This window comes from Lepisma saccharinum, chromosome 3 (assembly GCF_977018435.1).
Source record: "Lepisma saccharinum chromosome 3, izLepSacc3.1, whole genome shotgun sequence".
NCBI classification, from domain to species: Eukaryota; Metazoa; Arthropoda; class Insecta; order Zygentoma; family Lepismatidae; genus Lepisma; species Lepisma saccharinum.
In genome coordinates, this window is record NC_139231.1 from 19844008 (window position 1) to 19866209 (window position 22202).

Sequence of the window (22202 nt, forward strand, 5' to 3'; positions counted from 1 at the left end):
TAGAACTGCTCCCAACCCCCAACCTTTCCTAGGACAGACTGAACTGAAGGTTCGACACATTGACAATGCATCCTCTTCCTTGGACTTTTTCTCTTTGACTTTCTCCGAAGAAATCTTCCAGCATCTGGTGACTGAGACCAACAGGTACTACCACCAACATATCACAAAGCACCCAACAACATGCCATCGATAATTTCTATGTGCATTTTAAACTTTTCATATTTTTTGGGGGGCGGGGGGGAGAAACCCCATTTTTTTAAAAAAAAAGTATTTTTCGGGGATTTCTCCCCTTTCCCCCCATATATACGCCAAATGTGCATAAATTATATATCGTCTGAATCTGCGATTCATTCTGCGTACAACGGTATATCTTTCATATCTCTAGGGCATTTAGTTTCTGAGCTATAGTCATTTCAATGTAACTCTGCATTTCGCTCAATTCCGAAGCTTGAGACAGTGGTGTACAAGCCTTTTGTTTCAGGGGTACAACTCGCGTTACATTGGTCATATGACAATGATGCAAATATTTTTCTGTTTCTTACATGCCAGCGATAATTTCTGTGCATTTTGAACTTTCTTATCCTTTTTTTCAGGGGGGCGGGAGGGGAGAAGCCCCATTTTTTTTTAAAAAAAAAGTATTTCTCAGGGGATTTCCCCCTTTCCCCTCCATATGTACGCCGAATGCGCATTAATTATATATCGTCTGAATCTGTGATTCATTCTGCATACAACGGTATATCGTTCATATCTCCAGGGCAATTAGCCTCCGATCTACACTCATTTAATTGAAACACTGCATTTTACTCCAAATCGGCTCGGGACCAAGGGAGTTACATGTGAAAATGGCCTTGGGACTCAAAAGGTTAATGAATTCAAAATTAGAAACTCTCTACCAGATGTGGAAACCACAGGAATATATAATATAAGTTGTTCATGTTGAAAGGATTGCTACCTCCATTTGGTGCAAGGAGCATAAATCTTAATCTTAAACCTCAGCTAGCTTATCTACAGGGTAGGGTTTTTTGTAGACAACGAAACCAGACAGGATGCCTTCCAATGGAAATGTTTAAACGAATATATTATTTAAACACAGGATACATGGATTAAGAATATTTACATGATAAGCTACTTTCTTCTATAATTCTCGTTTACAGTCAATTTTTATCTCAATATGCTTTTTATTATTTCTTTTCTCTATTTGAATATTCTTCTATCTGGACTTCCTTTGTAATGGACAGATCTGGATCTGGACTTCCTTCTTAATGGATGGTCGGGACTTTCTTCTCAATGGATGGTCTGGATCTGGACTTCCTTCTCAATATGGTGGATCTGGATCTGAACTTCCTTCTTGTCTTCTTTGTTATATTTTTGAAGATTTAATGAATTCCTTTATCCACCTTTTTCCTTTAAGCTTTGGGAATAATATTAATATCCTCCCTTGCGGCTGCGATTGGAATGTGCGAACACTAACTGGGTACAACAGAGTGTATACTTGGTGCAAACGATTGACACGCGCATCCAAGTACAGTTGAGAGCTGAGAAGACTGCGAGTGCGGGGTGAGGTTCGGGGGTGAACGGGGAGGAAGTGTGGGGAGGGAAGCTTCGACTTGGTGTTCAATTTTTCAGTGTTGCCAGACATACAGAAATTCCTGTAGGAAAGGGTGAGAATCTGATAATGGAATCGGGACTCTCCGGTTGCTCACATCTTTCCCGAGGGGCGACCGTGTCAGGTGCTCCCGCGAATAAGCATTAACAAGATGCTAGGAAATACACAAAAAGCACACACCCTTACTTTGTTAGTCACGTTGGAAGCAGATTGCTTTAATTTGTGAAGTTCTACTAATTGTTGCCTCAAACGTTTATTGCTAACATTCTTCACTTTATGTAATAAACGATTGCATTGTTTCTTTACTTGTTCTTCAGCACATTTTAATTTCTTTTTCACAGTTTCAACTCACTATTATTCTTGGAGATTGGGTATATTGAGTATATTTCCAGTACTCAAAGTCTCTGAATTATTGTGTGCCATGCAAATTCTTTTGCAAGAAGATAACTCTTCAAGTTTTCCACTGCTCGCTTTCGAACGTTTATTGGCACGTCCACTTCGATCAATTATGTAATTTGGCTGTTGCACACTACAATTCACCACACACCCAGGTAAATTTAAACTTGGTTCAGCATTTTTATTAAGCTGCATTCTACAGGCATTGCTCAGCAGTTCTGCTTTTAAGTTTAGTTCGTAATCGGCATCCAGAAAATGCGATGAGCACACTGTGGCTGTTTTGATATTAACAGGATCTAATCTCTTACACTTTGAAACCCACATCTTGCACATAATCGGATCCTTTGGGACATGGCCATAGGCAGGAAAAATGTTGGGGAGGGGGTTCACTCTTAATTTTTCCCATGGGCGTCGCATAATCTTTAGTCATAAAAATTATGTTGTTTGACCATTCACATGAAACTTAATTTTTGGGATTTTGAAAACTGTGGAAAGCAGTAATTCTTTGGTTTAAATGATAAAACATAACCTGGTACCTGCATTGTAACCTCAATTTTTATACCTAACGATGTTTTTCTTCGGTTATTCTGTTCGAATACTAACTAACTGGACTTTATTAATAAAACTAACAAACGTTGTGCTATTTTGTAACTTGCAATAAACGATGTCTATTCTATAGACTAGTTCGATCCCACTTTCCAATGCTCATATTGTTCCTATGCTTTCCAAACAGCATTATATACTACAACCACTATGCACTATACAAGTATGTGCTTTATAGGACCGCATATAGGTTAAATGTACAGTATGTACTACCGTATATCGACTTCTGGGTGAAGGATAGTGAATGTAACATGCTATGAAGCAGGATATTCTAGGTTTGAACACTTATGAAAGGGCATTATTTAAACCCTTATCGAACAGGGAATTAAAAGTTGTAACTGGAATTTTGGGATAATCGCAAGGGAATTTTCAGTCTGATCCAGGAACAGCGCTGGAAAGAGGACAGCAGAAGTGAAAATGAAGGGGTCATGAGTGGGCTGTGATTCTGAGAATGAAACCCGTTTCGCTCAAATTTCAGAATTCAAAATGTTTGAAAATTTCAACTCGATCATTTCAGAATTGTGTCTCTGTTGTATTTTGTGCAACTGCGAATATTTTTTTAAAAATATGTTACAAATGTTAGTTTCTGAACTCGCATTAATCCAACATGCCAGAAGTTTCGGTAAGGGGGGGGGCTTGAACCCTAACCCCCCCCCCTAAATACGGCCATGCTTTGGGAGCAAATAGCTTACACCTACTGTATTTCTTGCGTTGTTCTGGCACAAAGCAACAGCACAATTGCGCGGCATCTTACTGAAGTGTTACTGTTGTTGCAAAAACAAGAAAATCCCCACTATCACACAAGCTACAGAAAAGGAAACACAAGGCACTTTCAAGTTCCCTCACACAAATGCAGATCCTATAACAAGCGGAAAGGTCAGTGACAGCGTCACCCCTGTCCCGTGATTGACGTCAGGGTTGGAACCTCCCACGACCCTCTTTTTTCAGCTTCGGGAGGGAAGACTGCGCTACTTTCTCAACTATATTATATACTATTTTGGATCTGTGTGTGTGCGTCTTGCTAACTTCAGTGCTCTTGTTCCATTGTTGCAGTGCGAGTATGTCTTCTTCGCGAAGAATGGGACAGACAATTCACAGTGAAGCTAGGGAGATAATAAGAAACGTGATACAGCAGTGTGATGAAGAGGCCAAAGAAGGAAAATTAAAGTACTTGCTACAGCAATCAAATTTGTGCGTGTGTAATTACACGGGCGTATCTGTGCGGAGTGTATCAAAAATAAGGAAAGAGGCCCATGAAGCGGGCGAGACGTCACTGTCTACACCGGGTAAGAAACGACGACGAGCCGAGCAATACAGATTCCATTGCGACGAATTCGATCGAAGGGTCATCAGAGACGTAATACAAGAATTTTACCTTGTGAAAAATACAATACCAATGGCACCGAAACTTCTTTCAGCCATTCGTGAAAAAATTAATTTTCCGTGGAAAGTGCATAGTTTACGTCGTCTGCTTCATGATATGGGTTTCAGTTGGAAAAAATGCAGAAGCAACAGAAGAATTCTCATAGAACGTCCAAATATTGTTCATTGGCGTGCCAAATATCTAAGGGCAATTAAAAAATTGAGATCGGAGAATCGTGTGATAGTATATATCGACGAGTCATGGGTCGACAATAATCTCACCTTTGGGAAATGCTGGCAAAGTGACTCAGTACAAGGAGTGTCAACCAACACCAGTTCCTCCAATAGGTTAATTTTAGTTCATGCTGGTTCAAGGCACGGCTTCATAAATGTAGCAAACTTGATATTTAGGGCAGGAAAGGCAACCGGAGACTATCATGGACAGATGAATTCCGTTAACTTCGAGAAATGGGTGAGGGAAAAACTTCTGCCAGCCCTCCCGAGGGCAAGTGTTTGTGTATTGGATAACGCTCCCTACCACAACATACAGGTGAATAAGCCTCTGACTAAATATTCTGTGAAGCAGGAGATGATAGACTGGTTAAGACTAAACGTAGTGCCATTTTCAGAAAGCATGAAAAAATTTGAATTATTCCAATTGATCGAAAAGTACAGGCTGCCAGATAAGATTTTTCGTGTGGACGAACTTTTGAAGACGAATGGCCATTCAGTGCTTCGGTTGCCTCCTTACATGTGCGAATTGAATGCCATTGAACTAACGTGGGCTAAAATAAAATGACTTGTGAGGGAGAAAAATATAACAGGAGATTTGACGTTGTCAAGGTTGGAGGAAGTGACAAAGAGTGCGGTGGAATCTGTGACGCCAGCTGACTGGGAAGGATATGACAGGCATGTCATCACTGTCGAACAGGACTACTGGCAGAAAGATGGTCTGATGGAGGACACTGTGGATAGAATCATTATTTCACTAGTTGGTATTGACAGTGATGAAGACGACAACATCAGTGACAGCGATTCATCTTCGGGATCGGAATTGGCACAAACCTTATCAGATAGTGACGATGACTGATGAAAGGTGAGTGGAAAGCATGTTATTGTACAAATACTTTAATCACCAAAGTAAAATTCCTCCATTATTAGTATTGCTTTCACATGTTGCTATGTAATATGTTCCATTCATTTGCAATGCGTTTTCGTACCATGCCTTTTTCATTTAAGCCGCTGCCACCCTGACAACAGTTTCGCATTCCTCAGCCTTGCATTCTTCTCAGCTCCCAACTGTAGGTGCTATGGTTGAAACGCGCAACCAAAAGTGTTGTGGGGCGTCGACTGGAACGTGCTGCCACTGATGTAAACAAAATTTCTGCTATGGGAATGACAATAAGATGGCATGAACACGATTTGGACATTATAAATCTACAGGGTGGCTACAAACAAGCAGAAATGAAATTACCTGACTTTTCCAGGTTTTCCAGGACAAAATTTACATTTTTTCCCTGACAATTACAAATTAAACAAAATCGATGTTTTTCAAAATGGAAATAATAAACTCATACAGATCCACAAAGGTTTTGTTAAGTACCAATATTATCTTCTATGAAATTTACTTAATTTCTCTATTCTCTATGAATTGAATTTAAACTGCAAAATAGTGAATTTGGAAAATTATTACAATTCACAAGCTAGGGAAGGATTATGGAATTTTGTCATACGCAGTAAGTTTAAAATAAAATACTTGATTATTTCTAAAGTTACGACTAAATGAGATAAGAGTGAAGAGAGATTGATTAAGAAATACAATTTGTAATTTATCAGTCTCCTTATACATTCTCGGTATTATATGTTGATATTTTCACTGAGGTTTGGAACCCTCTGCTTGCAAAAACCATGAGTCCAGACTCATTTTTCAATGCATAAAGCTACTTCTTTTTTCGCTGTAAAGCAAACAACTTATACTAAAGTGCAAGCTATCTTGACAGTGACGTCAGCTGGGACCGCACTACAGGTTGATGCGAAACCATTGTATCACTGCACAAAGCATGAAAGATTCTCTCCGTCACAGTTGTGTCTCAGAGTCCGCAGAGAAAGCACACAGGAGGAACGGAACGTTTTTGTGTACAGCTGATCGAGGGTTGGGTCGGGTGGGGGGTAGCAAGGACTGCTCGACTTCTGACACCCTGTCAATGTTGCCAAACTTACATGGACGAAAGGTCAATTGAGTTCGAGTGCGTCTGTTGTGTATGTAGGTCAATTGAGTTCGAGTGCGTCTATTGTGTATGTTGTTTGTACCGAAATGAAGGACAAAACCGTACATAGTGAGAGCCGAGAGGTGATTTCGAATGTTGTTAAATTTCTTGACAATGAAGCGAGAGAAGGATGTTACACGTTTCCGGTCAATCAAACTACAAAGCGTGCGGCAGCTGCAGTTCAAATGTCGGACACTTTCATTAAGAAAATTAGAAAGGAAGGAAATTCCGGGGGGTAATTTACAACACCAGGTAAGCACAGGTCTGCCGAAAAGTATAGAATTGTTGTAGACGACTTTGACAAGTGTTTGATTAGAAGAACTATTGGTAATTTTTATACGGTTGAACATGAAGTGCCAACAGTAAAAAAAGTGCTTTCGAAATTAAAGAAAGAAATTAATTTTCGAGGTAGTCGTGAACTCTTCGCAACATTATTTGCAATGACTTAGGATTATATAGTATTATATAGTATATAATATATATATTATTATATATTAGTTATATCAGCTAATCAAAACCAACAAAAAGCCCCCGCAATATCGGGTCAACACTCTTGCAGCAGAAAACGGCCACACCCTACTTCATCGTCCACCTTATCATTGCGATCTAAACCCTATTGAGTATGTTTGGGGTATCATAAAGGGTTGTATTGCATCACAAAATGTGGATCGTAATTTGGGCAGAGTACTGGAAGTTGCAAGAGAAGAATTTCAGAACTTTCCCAAAGAAGAATGGAAAAGGTCTTGCGAAAAGTAAAGGTGAAACAAGTTAGCGCCTCTGGCCTGGTACTCCCAATCGCCACCACTGTCTAAGGATATAATTATAATTAATAATTAAATTGAAGATAAAATCTGTTTCTTAGATGGTAATATTTACTATTGCATAGTAAGAATCACAACTATGACAATAGATTTTATTGTCATTAATTATTTAAATCGGGAATCGTCACGAACGCTATCCATACTTCTTCAACCACTGACCGCGCCATCCTGAATGTCGCGTTTTGCGGCAGGTCCGCCAGAATTTCATCTGTCAGAGAACAGCTGTGAGGCATCGTGGCAACAGCGTGCCATTTGAGAGCAGAGAAAGAGAAGAATTTCCCCCATATTCTCGTCTGCTGCCGTTCACCGCGACAGAAACAAGTGGGGGTGGATTTTAGTTTGCATATTTTCCGGGGTTTTTTTCTTCTTTGCTGAGCAGTATATATAATTTTAACTTCGACTTGTAACAAAATAATCGTGCCGAACACACTACATTTCAACAAGTTTTTAAGTATCTAATATTTTTAACACATTTATATGCTCTGTATACGCCGTAACGTGTTTTCATTAAGGAACTATATTTTTGTGCTCAAGCCTTGCGAACTTTCCATTCAAAGGCACGTTGCCATCTCGTATTCATTATCCGATTCAGTTTATTTTCTTGTATTTATACATCATGCTCGTTTTAATTGCTCTTTATTTTACATGATTCCATTCTAAAAGAAACCTCGCATTGCGACACGTTGGACTTCCTTCCCTTGCATTTCAAACTATTGAAATTCTTTCCCTTGTTTGTCTTTTCTCTTAGTGCAGACAGTGAAAGTATCAACGATGGAAGTTTGCAATGCTGTTACTACGTCACTGTCAAGATAGGTTGCACCAGAGTATAACTCTTGCATATAAGTGAAACAATTGAATCGAACAAAATAAAGTGTCATATTTCCTTACATTATCAATGGGATTTCTGCTTCAGTACAGTATATCCAAGTGAAGTACTGTGAAACTGACAACATGCAGTTATACCATTATTGCTGACGAAAAGGGTATGTAGGTATTAGAAATTTAAAGCAAGGAATTTATAGAATTGCATTGTATAGGTACCTGATTTAGTTAACCACACATTAAAACAGGAAAACACTAATAATAAAAGCTTCTGAAAGTTCATATACGAGGGGCATCCTGAAAAAAGCTCCAATGGTGCCTATACACAGCACTAGTGGTCGGAGAGTGACACACACACATGCAGGCAGGAAGAAGTGGCATGTAGTTGTAATCTGGTACAGTTGCAATGCAGAAATTTTAGGACGGTTCTAGGTTAAAGATTGCAGCTCTCACACAGTCTCCCACCGACTGCGATGTAGCCTAAATTGCACGCTCAGAATTTGGCACAGAGCCACCAGCAATCGTGTGAGGTGTGCAGACCGGACGTCGTGAGTGATAGTCAGACGATGGTGCAGACAATTCACAGAAGGCCAATCGAATGTGCACAATCCCATACAGCTGATTACACACAGGCCCTTTGCATCAATTCAGGTGACAGATCTTGGACCACTCCCTGAACAGCCCTGGCCTTGAATGTACTGACTTTCATATCTTTGCTTAACTGAAGAGGTTTCTGGCAGGGCAAGGATTTGACAGCTACACTGAGGTAGAGATAGTTCCAGTCTTTTCTGTCAGACACACATACCATGGATATACAAAATTTAGTGCCATGCTACGACAAATGCCAGAACAACGGTGGTGATTATGCCGAAAATTAGGTTAGGACTCACTGTTACTAATGCAATAAATTACAACTGATATTCTTGTTTTATTTATACCTAATCGGCAGACTCTTTGATATTTTGTTATTTAAATACGGTGTTATTTTTCCCAAAATTCACATTTTCATTTTAGCGCATTTTCTGGCAAATATCTGAAATTATACCTTCATGGTGTTTTAAAACTACTGTTTCAAATTGTAAGTCACATGGCTTACGCCTCTTCGTGAGAGTTTGATATCTTGAAAGTTATTTTGGGAAAGTTATTTTCCATACCCCTTTTTAAATTTTAAGGTAACAATTTTAGATAATGGAATTTTCCATGTATATACTGAAGGGTGCATAATAACCATAAGTGGCGACGCACCCAAAAAATTAAAATCAAACAATCTCACGTGACAGATACCGATATATTATGGCACCAAAAATTGGCATTATCTTTTTTTGACTTGTTAGTGTTACGTTTCCCAAAATTCTCGTTTTTGTTTTAGAACATTTATCTGCCAGATATACCGAAACTTAATACTCCATTGTGCTTTTAAACTATTATTTTAAATTGTAGGTCACATGGACTACATATTTTCGTGACAGTTTGATATGTAGGAAGTAAAAGTAAAGTGCTCGCCTGCACTTTTCCATGAAGATGTATAGGGGTGTGGAGTTAAGGTCCCACACTTTCTTGATCACGGCCGAAGGTGGGGGTGATGTGATCAGCACCACACTCCTGGCTACATTTATCCCTCAAAGTTTCCTCAAGATACCAGCTTCATATGATGCTGGGTGGGTGCCGGAGAAGTTTGAATAGGTGGAAAACATCCCGGTTCTCCTTTCTCCCCAAAGTAGCGGGAGAAGAGGGGCAAACTACAGATTTTTATGTTGTTTTTTTCATTGAAATTCGGTGGTCGCGCCCCCCAAACCCTTCCTCGGTTCGGCGTTCTGAATTGTACACGTTTGCATGCTCTGATGTTTTAGCTGCAAAACAAAAGTTATCCAAAGTAAATTATAACAATTTTCCTCCAAAGAGTGTTCGAATTTAAAATTCCCGCCGAGAAGCCCGGGCGAGAGAAATTTCTCTCTCTCTCCTCCTGCCATCACTGATTTCTGGCCCCATGGTTGTGTTGCGCATAAAAGGGGCCTAAAAGTTGAGGCCGAAACTTGCGAACGAGATTTCCTGCTCCCGTGCAGAGTTCCATAACGATATCTTTAAATTAAAAAAAATAAATAAAAAAATCAATGAAGACGAAATTCCCTGACTTTTTTTGACACCTCAAATTCCCTGACTTTTCCTGGTTTTCCAGGTCTGTCGCCACCCTGATCTAAACCCAAGAACAGATTTGTCAGCTCACATCATCGAAGAGAAGCATTTGATTAAAAAGAGAAGGGATTTAAAAAGATTGACGGGAAACAAAGAGTTGAATGTCTGGGAAGCTTCGTTCATTGCAGAAGAACACTGGAATAAATTAAATAATGAAAATGGTAACATAGATCCAGTATGGAGTTTTCTTTTTCACAAATGGAGTAAGCCACCATCTTTAAAATTTAATATAACAGAAAACATCAAGAGACTTTGTGAAAACAATGATGACTTTCAATTACCTGATGATATTTGGGATTCAAAATTTTAAATAAAAAATAATGTGATGAACATTTTTTTTATCTGAAATAAAAATAAAACAGACTGCTTCTTTTCACAGTTAAGTTGCTTTATTACAACAATGTAACATTGACAACATCCATTATATAAGGGATTCTTTTTGTTTAAAAAATTGCTAACCATTGTTATAACTGTATCTTTAGTCAAAATGAAAATAAATGTCTCATGAAGGGAGCGTGTGTTCTCCTGAAACGTCGCAACGAAAAACTGTTTTCTTATGCTTGTAATAACCGTAAACTACAGGAAAATAACTCTACCTTAGGAAAATAACTCTACCTTAATGCCCATAGTTTCCACCACATGGCTCAACGTCTTGCGGTTCTCAACACACTAGCCCACAGAGCAGTAACCATTTTGGACAAGCATAACCTACATTCAGAACTTAACTATCTTAGAACCATGCTACAACAGAATGGATACAGCATGCCCTCGTACAAATTATTTTTAATGGTTGTATTTGGTTTAATTTGGTTGTAGGTACTGCTTGCATTGTAGAATTGTTTCTCTTGTAATTTACAAATGTTACAAATGCATATACACAATATTTCATGTCATATTGAGATTACAAATGCTTATTGTTAGCTATTTACTGTAAATTACACTGTTAAATTCCCACGTTAGCCTATTTTTTATGTTTAACTGCACTGAAATTTCTTCACATAATGATGCTGAAATATGGTGTGCATGTCCAGTTGCTGTAGATAGTTCTGAAGGATTGAGTATAAATTTAAATTTTGATCTTCCAGTTTTTTAATCAATATTTCTTTCTTTGAACTCAACAAACGGTTCATTCAGATTCCAAACAATGAGCTTCTTTTGCTTATTAACTATCATATTATATATTTTTACAGATAAACAGTCTTTCTTGCCTGGACAGTTCACTATAATCATCAGTTTCATAAACTCTCAAGACTTCACTTACAGTCTCTGGTTCAATGGCATTGCCATATCTCTTTCCAAGTTCTGGTGGAGTGCCCTGATCTTTCACTAGTTCTCTCGTCAAACTTACCTGATGCCTGAAGATATGGTAGTAGTGGAAAGTGATAAGGATGAGGATGGGGAAAGGATAAACTATAAATACACGGGGATCCTGTATTTCAAAGGAGTTTCAGAGAGAATCAAAAAAGTGCTCAAAGAGTATGGAAATAAATGTGGGATGTGGGCACTGCAAACAATTCAAACGCATTTTGCGAGTACAAAAAAGATAGAAGGAATGGGGAAAAAGAGGGAGAGAATGAAAAAGGGGTATATAAAATAAAGTGTGAATGTAACAAGGGATATACAGGGTGTTTCGTAAGTTCATTTACAATGCTTGGGAGGTGATTGTACGAGTGAAAATAAGATGGAAAGTTCATGTAACGAAATTCCGGAAATGGCTATGTTGCCGAGTTATTGACATTTGAAAACGTGGGAAAATGATTTTCCGAAGTGAATAATGGCAAAACGGGTGGAGAGAAGTCGTCGCTGTTGGGCGGTCCACTAAGAAATTGGATACGCTCTTGTCAAAAAATCACGCGGCAATGTTGTGCAATGTCGGCGCAAGGGATTCCCCAAAGGACGCGAACGAAGATGTTGACGGGAGTGGGGTGGGTGTGCGTTCTGCGCGAGCTGGTATAGACGAAAATTGGCATGTGTGGAATGGCACAAAAAAACAAAGAAAATTTCCTGAGCGAAGGGCACCATGACGTAAAAACGAAAAAAATGAACTGTCATAGGTTGCATACCCTGAAGGGCAGATGGGTGTCCGTGTGATCTGACGTTAAGTACCACATTTCCGGCTAGGAGCGCCAACAGTGTAGGTTTCCTCATGAAGGAGTGCACGTGTCTGTGCCATTCGTGCTTCAGGTGCTGAGCCAGCAGCAGGTTGTTAAACATTCACTGTTGAATGGAAAGACCTCAGGTTCTGGGACGGTAGTGTTGGGCAAACATTTGACCTAGCAGTGTTACGTGTTAATACTTAGCCACAGCCCATCGTGTTCTGTTAAGTGTACTAGTGTTAACGGCCATAAACACTTGTAGCCCGGTGTAAGGGATGGCTGCATACACGTCACAAAAGCTGGCAGACATGCATCTGATTTATGGGGATGCTGGAGGTAACAGCCGTGCTGCAAGGCATCTGTATGGGGCACATTTTCCAAATAGGGTGTTACCATCGCACACCTTATTTCAAACTGTAGACACTCTACTTCGGGAAACAGGATCAGTGTTCAGAAGTTGGATGACCGCAAAGTGTGCGAACATGACGGTTTGTGGAAGATGTGCTAACTGCAGTGATGGATCATCCAGGCACCAGTACGCGCGCACTAGCCCACGAACGAAACACCTCCCATGTGAATGTTTTTGATTGATTGATTGATTTGCTTTATTTTACTTCGCCTTTTGTGCCACTTTTGGCTAATTTGCGAAGATGGGGACGAGTGATGATATGATGAAATTGATGAATGAACACTCACATACAACCATGCCCAGGCCAGGATTCGAACCCGGGACCCCTGGCATCGTAGCGCAATGTGCTAACCACTCCGCCACGGGGGCCGGCCCATGTGAATGTGTGGCGAGTCCTGGCAGAAGAGGGGATGCACCCGTACAAATTGAAGAAAGTGCAAGAACTTTTACCTCGGAACTTTGCCCACGTGAGGACTTTTGCCAATGGTTTGTTCATCAAATTGAAACTATCCCCAATTTTCAGAATACAGTACTATGGACTGATGAGGCTATCTTCACGAAAACTGGTGTGTTCAATAGTAAAAACAGTCATGTGTGGGAACATGAAAATCCACATGCACTGCCAGTGGCATATCATCAGCACAGATTTGCAGTGAATGTGTGGTGCGGGATACTGCATGACCATTTGATTGGACCGTACATTATCCCTGTTCGCCTATGTGGACCCACTTATCAAGCATTTCTCAGTGAAGTTTTGCCTGAACTACTAGAGGACGTACCCGTGGCACTGAGACAAAGACTGTGGTTTCAACATGACGGTGCACCCCCACATTTCGATTGAAATGTGCGCCATTTCCTCAATACCGTATTCCACAACCAATGCATTGGCAGGGGAGGGCCTGTGCCATGGCCACCTCGATCGCCTGATATTACACCCCTGGATTTCTTCCTCTGGGGAGAGATGAAACGCCTCGTTTATGGAACACCTGTCGTGTCAGCAGAGGACCTCGTTGCCCGTATCAAGGTAGCTGCAGCATCGATAGCAGAAACACCAGGGTTGTTGGGTTGCACTAGACAATCCTTGATTCGCCGTTGTCGCCTCTGCTTGGAAGTACATGGTGGACACTTTGAAAACCGTTTGTGATGAGGTTCCCTTCACATCTCCATTAAGCATACTGTGTGCCCTTCAGGGTATACAACCTATGACAGTTCATTTTTTTAGTTTTTACGTCATGGTGCCCTTCGCTCAGGATATTTTCTTTGTTTTTTGGTGCCATTCAACACATGCCAATTTTCGTCTATACCAGCTCACGCAGAACGCACACCCACCCCACTCCCATCAACATCTTCGTTCGCGTCCTTTGGGGAATCCCTTGCACCGACATTGCACAACATTGCCGCGTGATTTTTTGACAAGAGCGTATCCAATTTCTTAGTGGACCGCCCAACAGCGACGACTTCTCTCCACCCGTTTTGCCATTATTCACTTCGGAAAATCATTTTCCCACGTTTTCAAATGTCAATAACTCGGCAACAAAGCCATTTCCGGAATTTCGTTACATGAACTTTCCACCTTATTTTCACTCGTACAATCACCTCCCAAGCATTGTAAACAAACTTATGAAACACCCTGTATAGGACAAACTGGAAGAAGTATGAAGATTAAATGGGGAGAGCACGATAAGGATTTTAGACAATAGGGTTGTCTGAACACGTAATTGAGGAAGGGCATAAAATTAGGAAAACAGAGGTGGTCAGAATTGAAAATAAACCAATAAGTAGAAACTTGTATGAAGTGGCATTTATTTGAAAAGACAGGAATAATAAATTTAATAGGGATGACGGAAATGTTGATGAATTATGGACCAAGATGTTCAAGAGATGGGACATGAGTAAAGGAAAAAGTATTGGTTTTCAGGTCACTCCGGCCGGAATCAACGCAACCCACGAGATCCAGGATTTTCAGTTTAAAATGACGTAGTAGTGGGGGATAGGAGCAGGAGGGAAGTGGGTGGGTCAGGTGTCTGGCAACTTCCGGCATTCAGCGAGAAACCAAACTAGTCGCCATATGGTCATGCGTGGTTTTAACGTGTTAATGTGTTGAAGTTTCTTATGGTTCACTTTTAGATTCAAAGTTCTTACAAGGGAAAGAAGGGAATATGAAGTTTTATGTGTACAGGGGCCAGTTGTTACGAAATACCTTTTTATCCATAATTTTTACCATTACCTTACTCATTGTATTTTATTCTAATTGACGTGGCCATGAAGTGATTCCACTCGCCAAGATAACCTGATGAATGGACCAGTTGTGTCTTGAAACATTGTTTTTTATAAAACGTATACTCACAAATCGTAAGTAGTTCATTTTATAGTGTTTTTTAAGTTATTTTATTACATCATCGTGAGTAAGTCGCACACGCCTTAAATATGAGTTTGAACGATGTGCCAGGACCTGGCAACATTTAAGAAACTGATAGATTTACAAACAAGCAAGAAATACCATAACAACTAGCAAAGATAGTGGAAAAGATGTCTTGAAAATAAGCAATATGTGATTTAAAGTTTATTTAATTGCTGTTAGAATAAACCTTGTATAAAGGTGAAACAGTAAGTTTTGTTTTCCACTCCTTGTAATTGATAAGAGTCTTGTGACAACGACATGCGGAGCGAAGGGTAAATTCCTGTACTTAGTGAAAGGTAAGTAACAAGCTTCCGTGTCAAATGGCTGCTTTCGAAAATGCAGAATACGCGGATATCGTGTATTGTTACGGGTTTTGTGATGGTAATGCCGCTGCAGCACGAAGAGATTACCACAGGTGTTTCCCTAACCGCTGTTTACCTGACGTGAGCATGTTTGGTAAGACATATTGGCACATTCGAGAAACAGGATCGGTACAGAGACACCAAGGCGATGCTGGCCAACCCCGAGTTAATGATCCTGTCGAAGAGGAGGAAATCATGCAGTGTTTTCGAGCAGATGGCACTACTGCAACAACAGCTGTGGCGAGGTGACTTGGCTTGACTCAATGGAAAGTCTGGTTCACTGTGCATACAGCACGACTGTATCCGTGCCAGTGCATGCTATTGAGGGAGATCCTGTCAGAAGGATGGATTTTTGTCGATTTTTACTAAATACCGACACTGAAGACCCCCATCATCTGATATGAATTCTGTGGACGGGCGAACCCAAATTCGACCGCGATGGTATTACAAATTTTATTAGTGGGCATTTTTGGGCCCCTAAGGGTCATAACCCAAGAAAATCTAAAGAAAAGGCTCACCAGAGAAAAATCTCACTAAATGTGTGGATGGGAATCATCCACAATCATGTGATTGGGCCATTCTTTCCGCCACAAAACCTAAACGGCATTACCTATGAAAACTTCCTAAGGGAAGAATTTACGACGCTGCTGGGTATGATTTTGCCAACATGATGGCTGCCCAGCCCACTAATTCCGAGGTGAGCGACAGTGGCTGGACGACAATTATCTCATGCGATGGATTGGTCGAAGCCGGCCCAACCCTCTGGGCAGTGAGAAGTCCGGATTTGATGCCATGCGACTTTTACATTTGGGGTCACGTGAAAGAGTTAGTCTACAGTACACCAGTGGATTCCCAAGAAGAGTTGAGAGAGAGAATTGTGGCAGCCGCCCAATACATAAGAGACAGGGTGTCAACGCGAGTGACTGTGTCTGAAGTATGCAGCAGGCTGCGTGCTTGCATAAGTAACAGGGGGGAGGCAATTTGAACAGGATTTGTAGTTTTTATAACAGTTAATACTGACAACCTGGAATCATGAGTATGGTAAATAACATTATTACTTCACTCATTTTCGTTCCTTTATTTCTCCCAACCGAAAACTTCTTTTCACTTTACAAAAAGGTCTACAACGTGCCTTCTCTGCTTTTTATTCAGATTTTTCCCCCAACCCATGTGCCAGTTGACAACACTTGTATCTTTTTGGATAGCTTATGAAATGAGGAAAATTTTTCGTAATTTTTACGCTAAGTGTGTTACCATTTTTTTTTAGTAATACTCTTCGATTTAAACGAAAATTTCCAAATTTCTTCATGACGTGTGCTCCAATAACTGTTTCTTTCTGTGGTTATGGGAATTTTGGGCATGAATTTTTTTCCCAGTAGTCACTCATTCGTCAGCTGTTAGCAACATGTCAATTAAGTGCCCAGGGTGTAGTAGTTTTTTTCACAATTAGTAGTTATTTGGTCGCAAGTCAAAATATGTCACGAAAATCTACAAACTGCAATAACTAGAAACTCATTGATTTCCGACCCCCGGTGCATAGGGTCAAATTTGTTGTAAATGTGCTCTAGTATTACCCCTTTCCAGGAATAGGTCGAATTACCAATCACCCTGTATACAGATGATTGTTCGGGATATATTTGAACTACTTTCAAGGTGTACTGACCTCATGAAATGTCATGCTTCCAACACACCAGTCATGTTCTATTGGACCATGAGCATTGTGAACTTTCGCCCTACATTGGAGTTTCCATTATAGTAAACTATGTTGGAGAACAGGCAAGGGAATCCCATTCCTCTCTGCAGGCTTTCCAAAGACCGGGGAGGGTGTATGGACAGCGATGTTTCACATGTCGTTTCAAGAGTCCGACTGCATAGGACTGGCATCAGGGCTTTTCACCAGTATGTGCTGAAATGGTTAAACATGCTCTATCTCCAGAAGTGTTCTCTTCGTCCAAACAAGAGATGTCTCTACGGAAGATGAGTGTCATAATGGATGACTGTAATTAGGCAGCATTCACCTTCACATTTCTGTCCACCTTACACATTGGCAATTTCCCTGCATAACTGAATCCGGTGACAACCATGGACTGTCCTTACAGAAGCAAAGTTGCTGCACCCCTTGCCATCAGTTTGTAATCAACCGAATGTGACCACTGCCAGTAAGGAAAATGTATTCTTCATCCATTCTGACCACAGTCCTCCATTTAGACCCCAATAGGAGTCTTTCACAGAGTTTTTTGCAGTTGATCTTGCATTTGGCAATGTGGAACAGGAGGAAGTAGTGCGGCCCAGAATACATTTTTCCAATTTTTTAAAAAAAATCACTATTCAGATATTCAAGGTCATTGACCTTAAGAATACAACACATGCTAATACAAGTGTGTTATATATCATTTTAAAGGTTGTTTCAAATGCTTTCCAATCAGCCACAAATCACATCTCTAACTGCAATAGTGATTTGAGTTATGGCCATTTGAAGTTGGCAGGGCGCTGGCTAAAACAAACTTACCTCCTCCGTAATTCCAAACTTAAGAGCATTTCGAGGCTGGAATCTGGTAGCTGGAACCTATGTACAAAATTTAGAAAAGGTCAAATTAGGGATTGTTACACTTTGGCACAGAATGACGCTTGGATAAATGTACATATATCTAAATAACAAACAACATAAAAAGCAACTACTTGAAGCCTAAAATATTTAAGTGTGGCTTTGAGACTATCTCACCTGTAATGTAGTCTGATGAGTTGTAAGGTGGGGTGTATGAAACCGGGCAGTGAACATGGCTATAGCAGCACCTGAGGCATCTCGTGTTGGCTGCAAAGACACACACAAGACGTGCAGTGAGAAAGCATACAATATTCTCTAAGGCTGCAAATAATACCACAGAAAATGAAAATAATAAAGCCGTGTAGTTATAAACTGAGCATGTAAATAACTAATGCAAAGCTTAATAATTCATAATCAGGAAAAAACAAAACACTTTTTGTTCATTTATCAACATTTCAAACATTGTGTCCATTATTTGCAGTGCTGTACTCTAAGGCTATGGAAGCAATGGTCTCTCCATTCATGAAGTGAAAAGGCTAAATTTCACTCATGATACTTATCATCAACTCTTCTTTCTCACACATCTTCAACAAATAACACTAAATATAAATAATCTTAGAGATCAATACAAAAAAAAAAAGTGATAAAAGTACTTCATAACATATATGGTAACATTAATGATTACAGGTAAACAAAAAAGAAGTCACTGAGACGTTTTTACATCCAATAACCGATTTTGCATCTTCAAGATGTATGGTTTACAGAAAAGATACATTTTGCTGTATCACATCAGGTTTCTTAAAAATTACACAAAATATGTACATGCTTCAACTTGCAATTCTGTAATACACGTGACCCAGGCTCAACCGCGTCTGTTGGTCACAAGGACCTCTATATATACAAAAAATTGCCAGGTAAGATTATCAGTGGCACAGGCTCCACTTTGTCAGATGACCGACCTCGTCAAGGTCACGATCAAGGCTTCGTGTGGCGTAGTTAGGTTTCCACCTTGATCTCCGGGGACTGGACCGCCCTGTTGACGTAAAGCGAGGTAGGTGTGCAATGTGTATGAATAGTCTATAGAGACTATGCGTGAGCTCTTATGTGTGTGGAGGGATAGTGTCCGAATTGTGTACTCTGGTCCCGTTGTTGTTTGTGATTTTTGTAGTTTGTATTTTTCTACAATTTGTTCATTGTTTTTTAGTGTTTATGTTGTGTTCTGTGGGTAAATGTATGATATGTGGATGCGTTGGTGTAGTGCTGCATCTATTGTTTTTTGAAAAAGTTTCTGACTAATGGTGTCCATATTGGTCTGATCTCTAGGCTGGGTTGGCTGATCAGTTCTGATCTTGTTGTCATATGTGATGCTTCCTTGAATTTTCTGCTGTAGCCATTTTCTTCCCTGTTTATTATCTGCGTTTTATCCCATTGTATTCTGTGGCTGTTTTCCCAGGCGTGGGTCTCTAGTTTGGATCTTTCAAAGTATCCCAGCCTAAGGTTTGTTTTGTGTTCCCCCACCCTCGCTTCAAGTGTTCTGCATGTTTCCCCAATGTATACAAAAAGTGTACAGAAAACCTACCCATACAGGACAATATCTAAACTTCCTCTCCAACCACCCCAAGTCCATAAAAACCGGCATAGTAAAAACACTCGTGCACCGAGCAAAAACCATATGTAAAACCGAACAGGACCTTACCAATGAAAAGAAATCACTCTACAAAGATCTCAAAACCAATAACTACCCACACAAGATAATAAACCCCATAATATGGACAGAAGAAACAACAGACCCACTTCCAAAAGAAAAACCACTGGCCACGATCCACACACCATACATAAAACGAATATCAGAAAGAATCCAAAAAATAACAAAGAAATATAACATCAGAACTACATTCCACTCCAGGAACGCACTCCGATCCAACCTGGTCCACACTAGACCTCACACACCCGATATAAAAACAAAAAACGTAATCTACAGCATCCCATGTGAATGCGGGAGGGAATACATTGGGGAAACATGCAGAACACTTGAAGCGAGGGTGGGGGAACACAAAACAAACCTTAGGCTGGGATACTTTGAAAGATCCAAACTAGACCCACGCCTGGGAAAACAGCCACAGAATACAATGGGATAAAACACAGATAATAAACAGGGAAGAAAATGGCTACAGCAGAAAATTCAAGGAAGCATCGCATATGACAACAAGATCAGAACTGATCAGCCAACCCAGCCTAGAGATCAGACCAATATGGACACCATTAGTCAGAAACTTTTTCAAAAAACAATAGATGGCAGCACTACACCAACGCATCCACATGTCATACATTTACCCACAGAACACAACATAAACACTAAAAAACAGTGAACAAATTGTACAATGCAAACAATACTACATGTTACAGGCCCATTTCTCTCCTTTCCACACTTGCTATTGTCTGTGAAAAGATTCTAAAAAATAGACTTCTGAAATTCACATCCCCTTACATTAACCCAGCAAAACACGGATTTCTTCCAAATTCTTCATGCCTTACAAATCTGTCTTCTATGCAATCCTATGCCATAAACACAATTACTCATCGTAATCAGTTGGATGTTGTGTACTTTGATCTGTCCAAAGCTTTTGATTCAGTGGATCACCATTATTTACTGCATAAATTAGCTAACAGATTTAATATAACTGGAAACACGTTAAAAATAGTGAAAGAAAGACTATCTAAGAAATAGACAACAACGTGTTGTACTTCCTGGAACTAATTCTAACTGGCTTCCTGTTCTATCTGATGTGCCGCAAGGAAGCGTTCTTGGCCCTCTGTTATTTGTATTATATCTGGATGATCTCACAGACCTCTTTAATTCCCCAATCTCAAGCACAATTCTAATGTTCGCTGATGATTGCAAGATTATGAGAGAAATAAAACAGCCATCAGACATGCAACTTCTCCAAAATGACATAAATAGATTCTCTGAATGGTGTAAGCGATGGAAACTGTTCACAAACCCTTCGAAATGCTCTTACATAACAATTTCATTGAAGCAAAACATTCTTAAAGGTAATTATACACTCACCGACATCACTCTAGCAAAAGAAGCACCGAGATCTAGGTATCCTCATAGATTCTAAAATAACTTTGGATAATCACATATCAACCATCACAAAATAGGCAATGCGTATGCTAGGCTTACTTTATAGATTCACTGAAATCCATAACCCGAAAGCACTTTCTTTTTACTTCAAACATTTGTGTCACCCATTCTAGAATACTGTTCACCCATCTGGAACATGGCTGCCCCTTCTCATACCTCCAAGATCGACAATGTTCTCAGCTTTTTCCTCTCCATCGTTCGATATAGAGTGCGGCCCTGAGACACCTACCTAAGAGAGATCTGCTTGTAAACTTAAACATAACTACTCCAGAATCACGTAGCTACGTTGCAGATATGAAATTACTACATAAGATCATTAATGGAAGATTAAGATGCAGCATCCCACTCCACGAACTCTCCCTCAGAGTGCCCAGACACAAAACACGGAGCAAGGAAACTTTCCACACTGCAACTCCAAGACACTCACTCATTCAACGTTCACTATTTCATAGGCTATCAAATCAGTTCAATGTCATATCAAACCAAACCGATATATTCAGTTCATATCAATCTTTTATCACCAACACAGAAAAAAATTGTATATAAGTAATGCTTTTGTGAAACACATCTGTTTACCTTGGAACTGTCTAGACTTGTTTATGTTTATATTTATATTTTGTTTATTTTATTTTGTTTCGTGTGTTCATTTTAACAATAGTGTACTGTTTTACTGTTGTTCCTTTCCGGTTTAAAATGGCTTCTGCTGTACTGGAAATTACAATAAATAAATAAATAAATAAATAAATAAATAAATAAAACTATAAAAGTCACAAACAACAACGGGACCAGAGTACACAATTCGGACACTATCCCTACACACACATAAGATCTCACGCATAGTCTCTATAGACTATTCATACACATTGCCCGCTTTACGTCAACATGCAATCCAAGGCGGTCCAGTCCCCAGAGATCAAGGTGGAAACCTAACGGTGCCACACAAAGCCTTGATCGTGACCTTCATGTGGTCGGTCATCTGACAAAGTGGAGCCTGGGCCACTGATAACACTGAGGAACAATGATATTTTGTTATTTTTTTTCAAATTGGTGCATTTTCTTATTTTTTTATTTTTTACTATACGGTGTTATTTTTCCCAAAATTCACATTTTCATTTTAGCGCATTTTCTGGCAAATATCTGAAATTATACCTTCATGGTGTTTTAAAACTAC

The 22202-nt window shown here is 39.8% G+C and overlaps 1 protein-coding gene across 2 annotated transcripts in view; it reads right to left on the reverse strand.

The window, feature by feature from the left end:
• Positions 1 to 22202, reverse strand: part of Ptpmeg2 (Protein tyrosine phosphatase Meg2) — a 279584-nt gene that overhangs the window by 187271 nt on the left and 70111 nt on the right. The window contains exon 3 of one of the 2 annotated variants that reach the window (XM_083118340.1): positions 18061 to 18150. The exons of the other annotated variant lie outside the window; for it this stretch is intronic. Coding sequence (XP_082974466.1) covers positions 18061 to 18150 — 90 coding nt within the window. The remainder of the gene's footprint in view (positions 1 to 18060; positions 18151 to 22202) is intronic. 2 annotated transcript variants of the gene reach the window in all.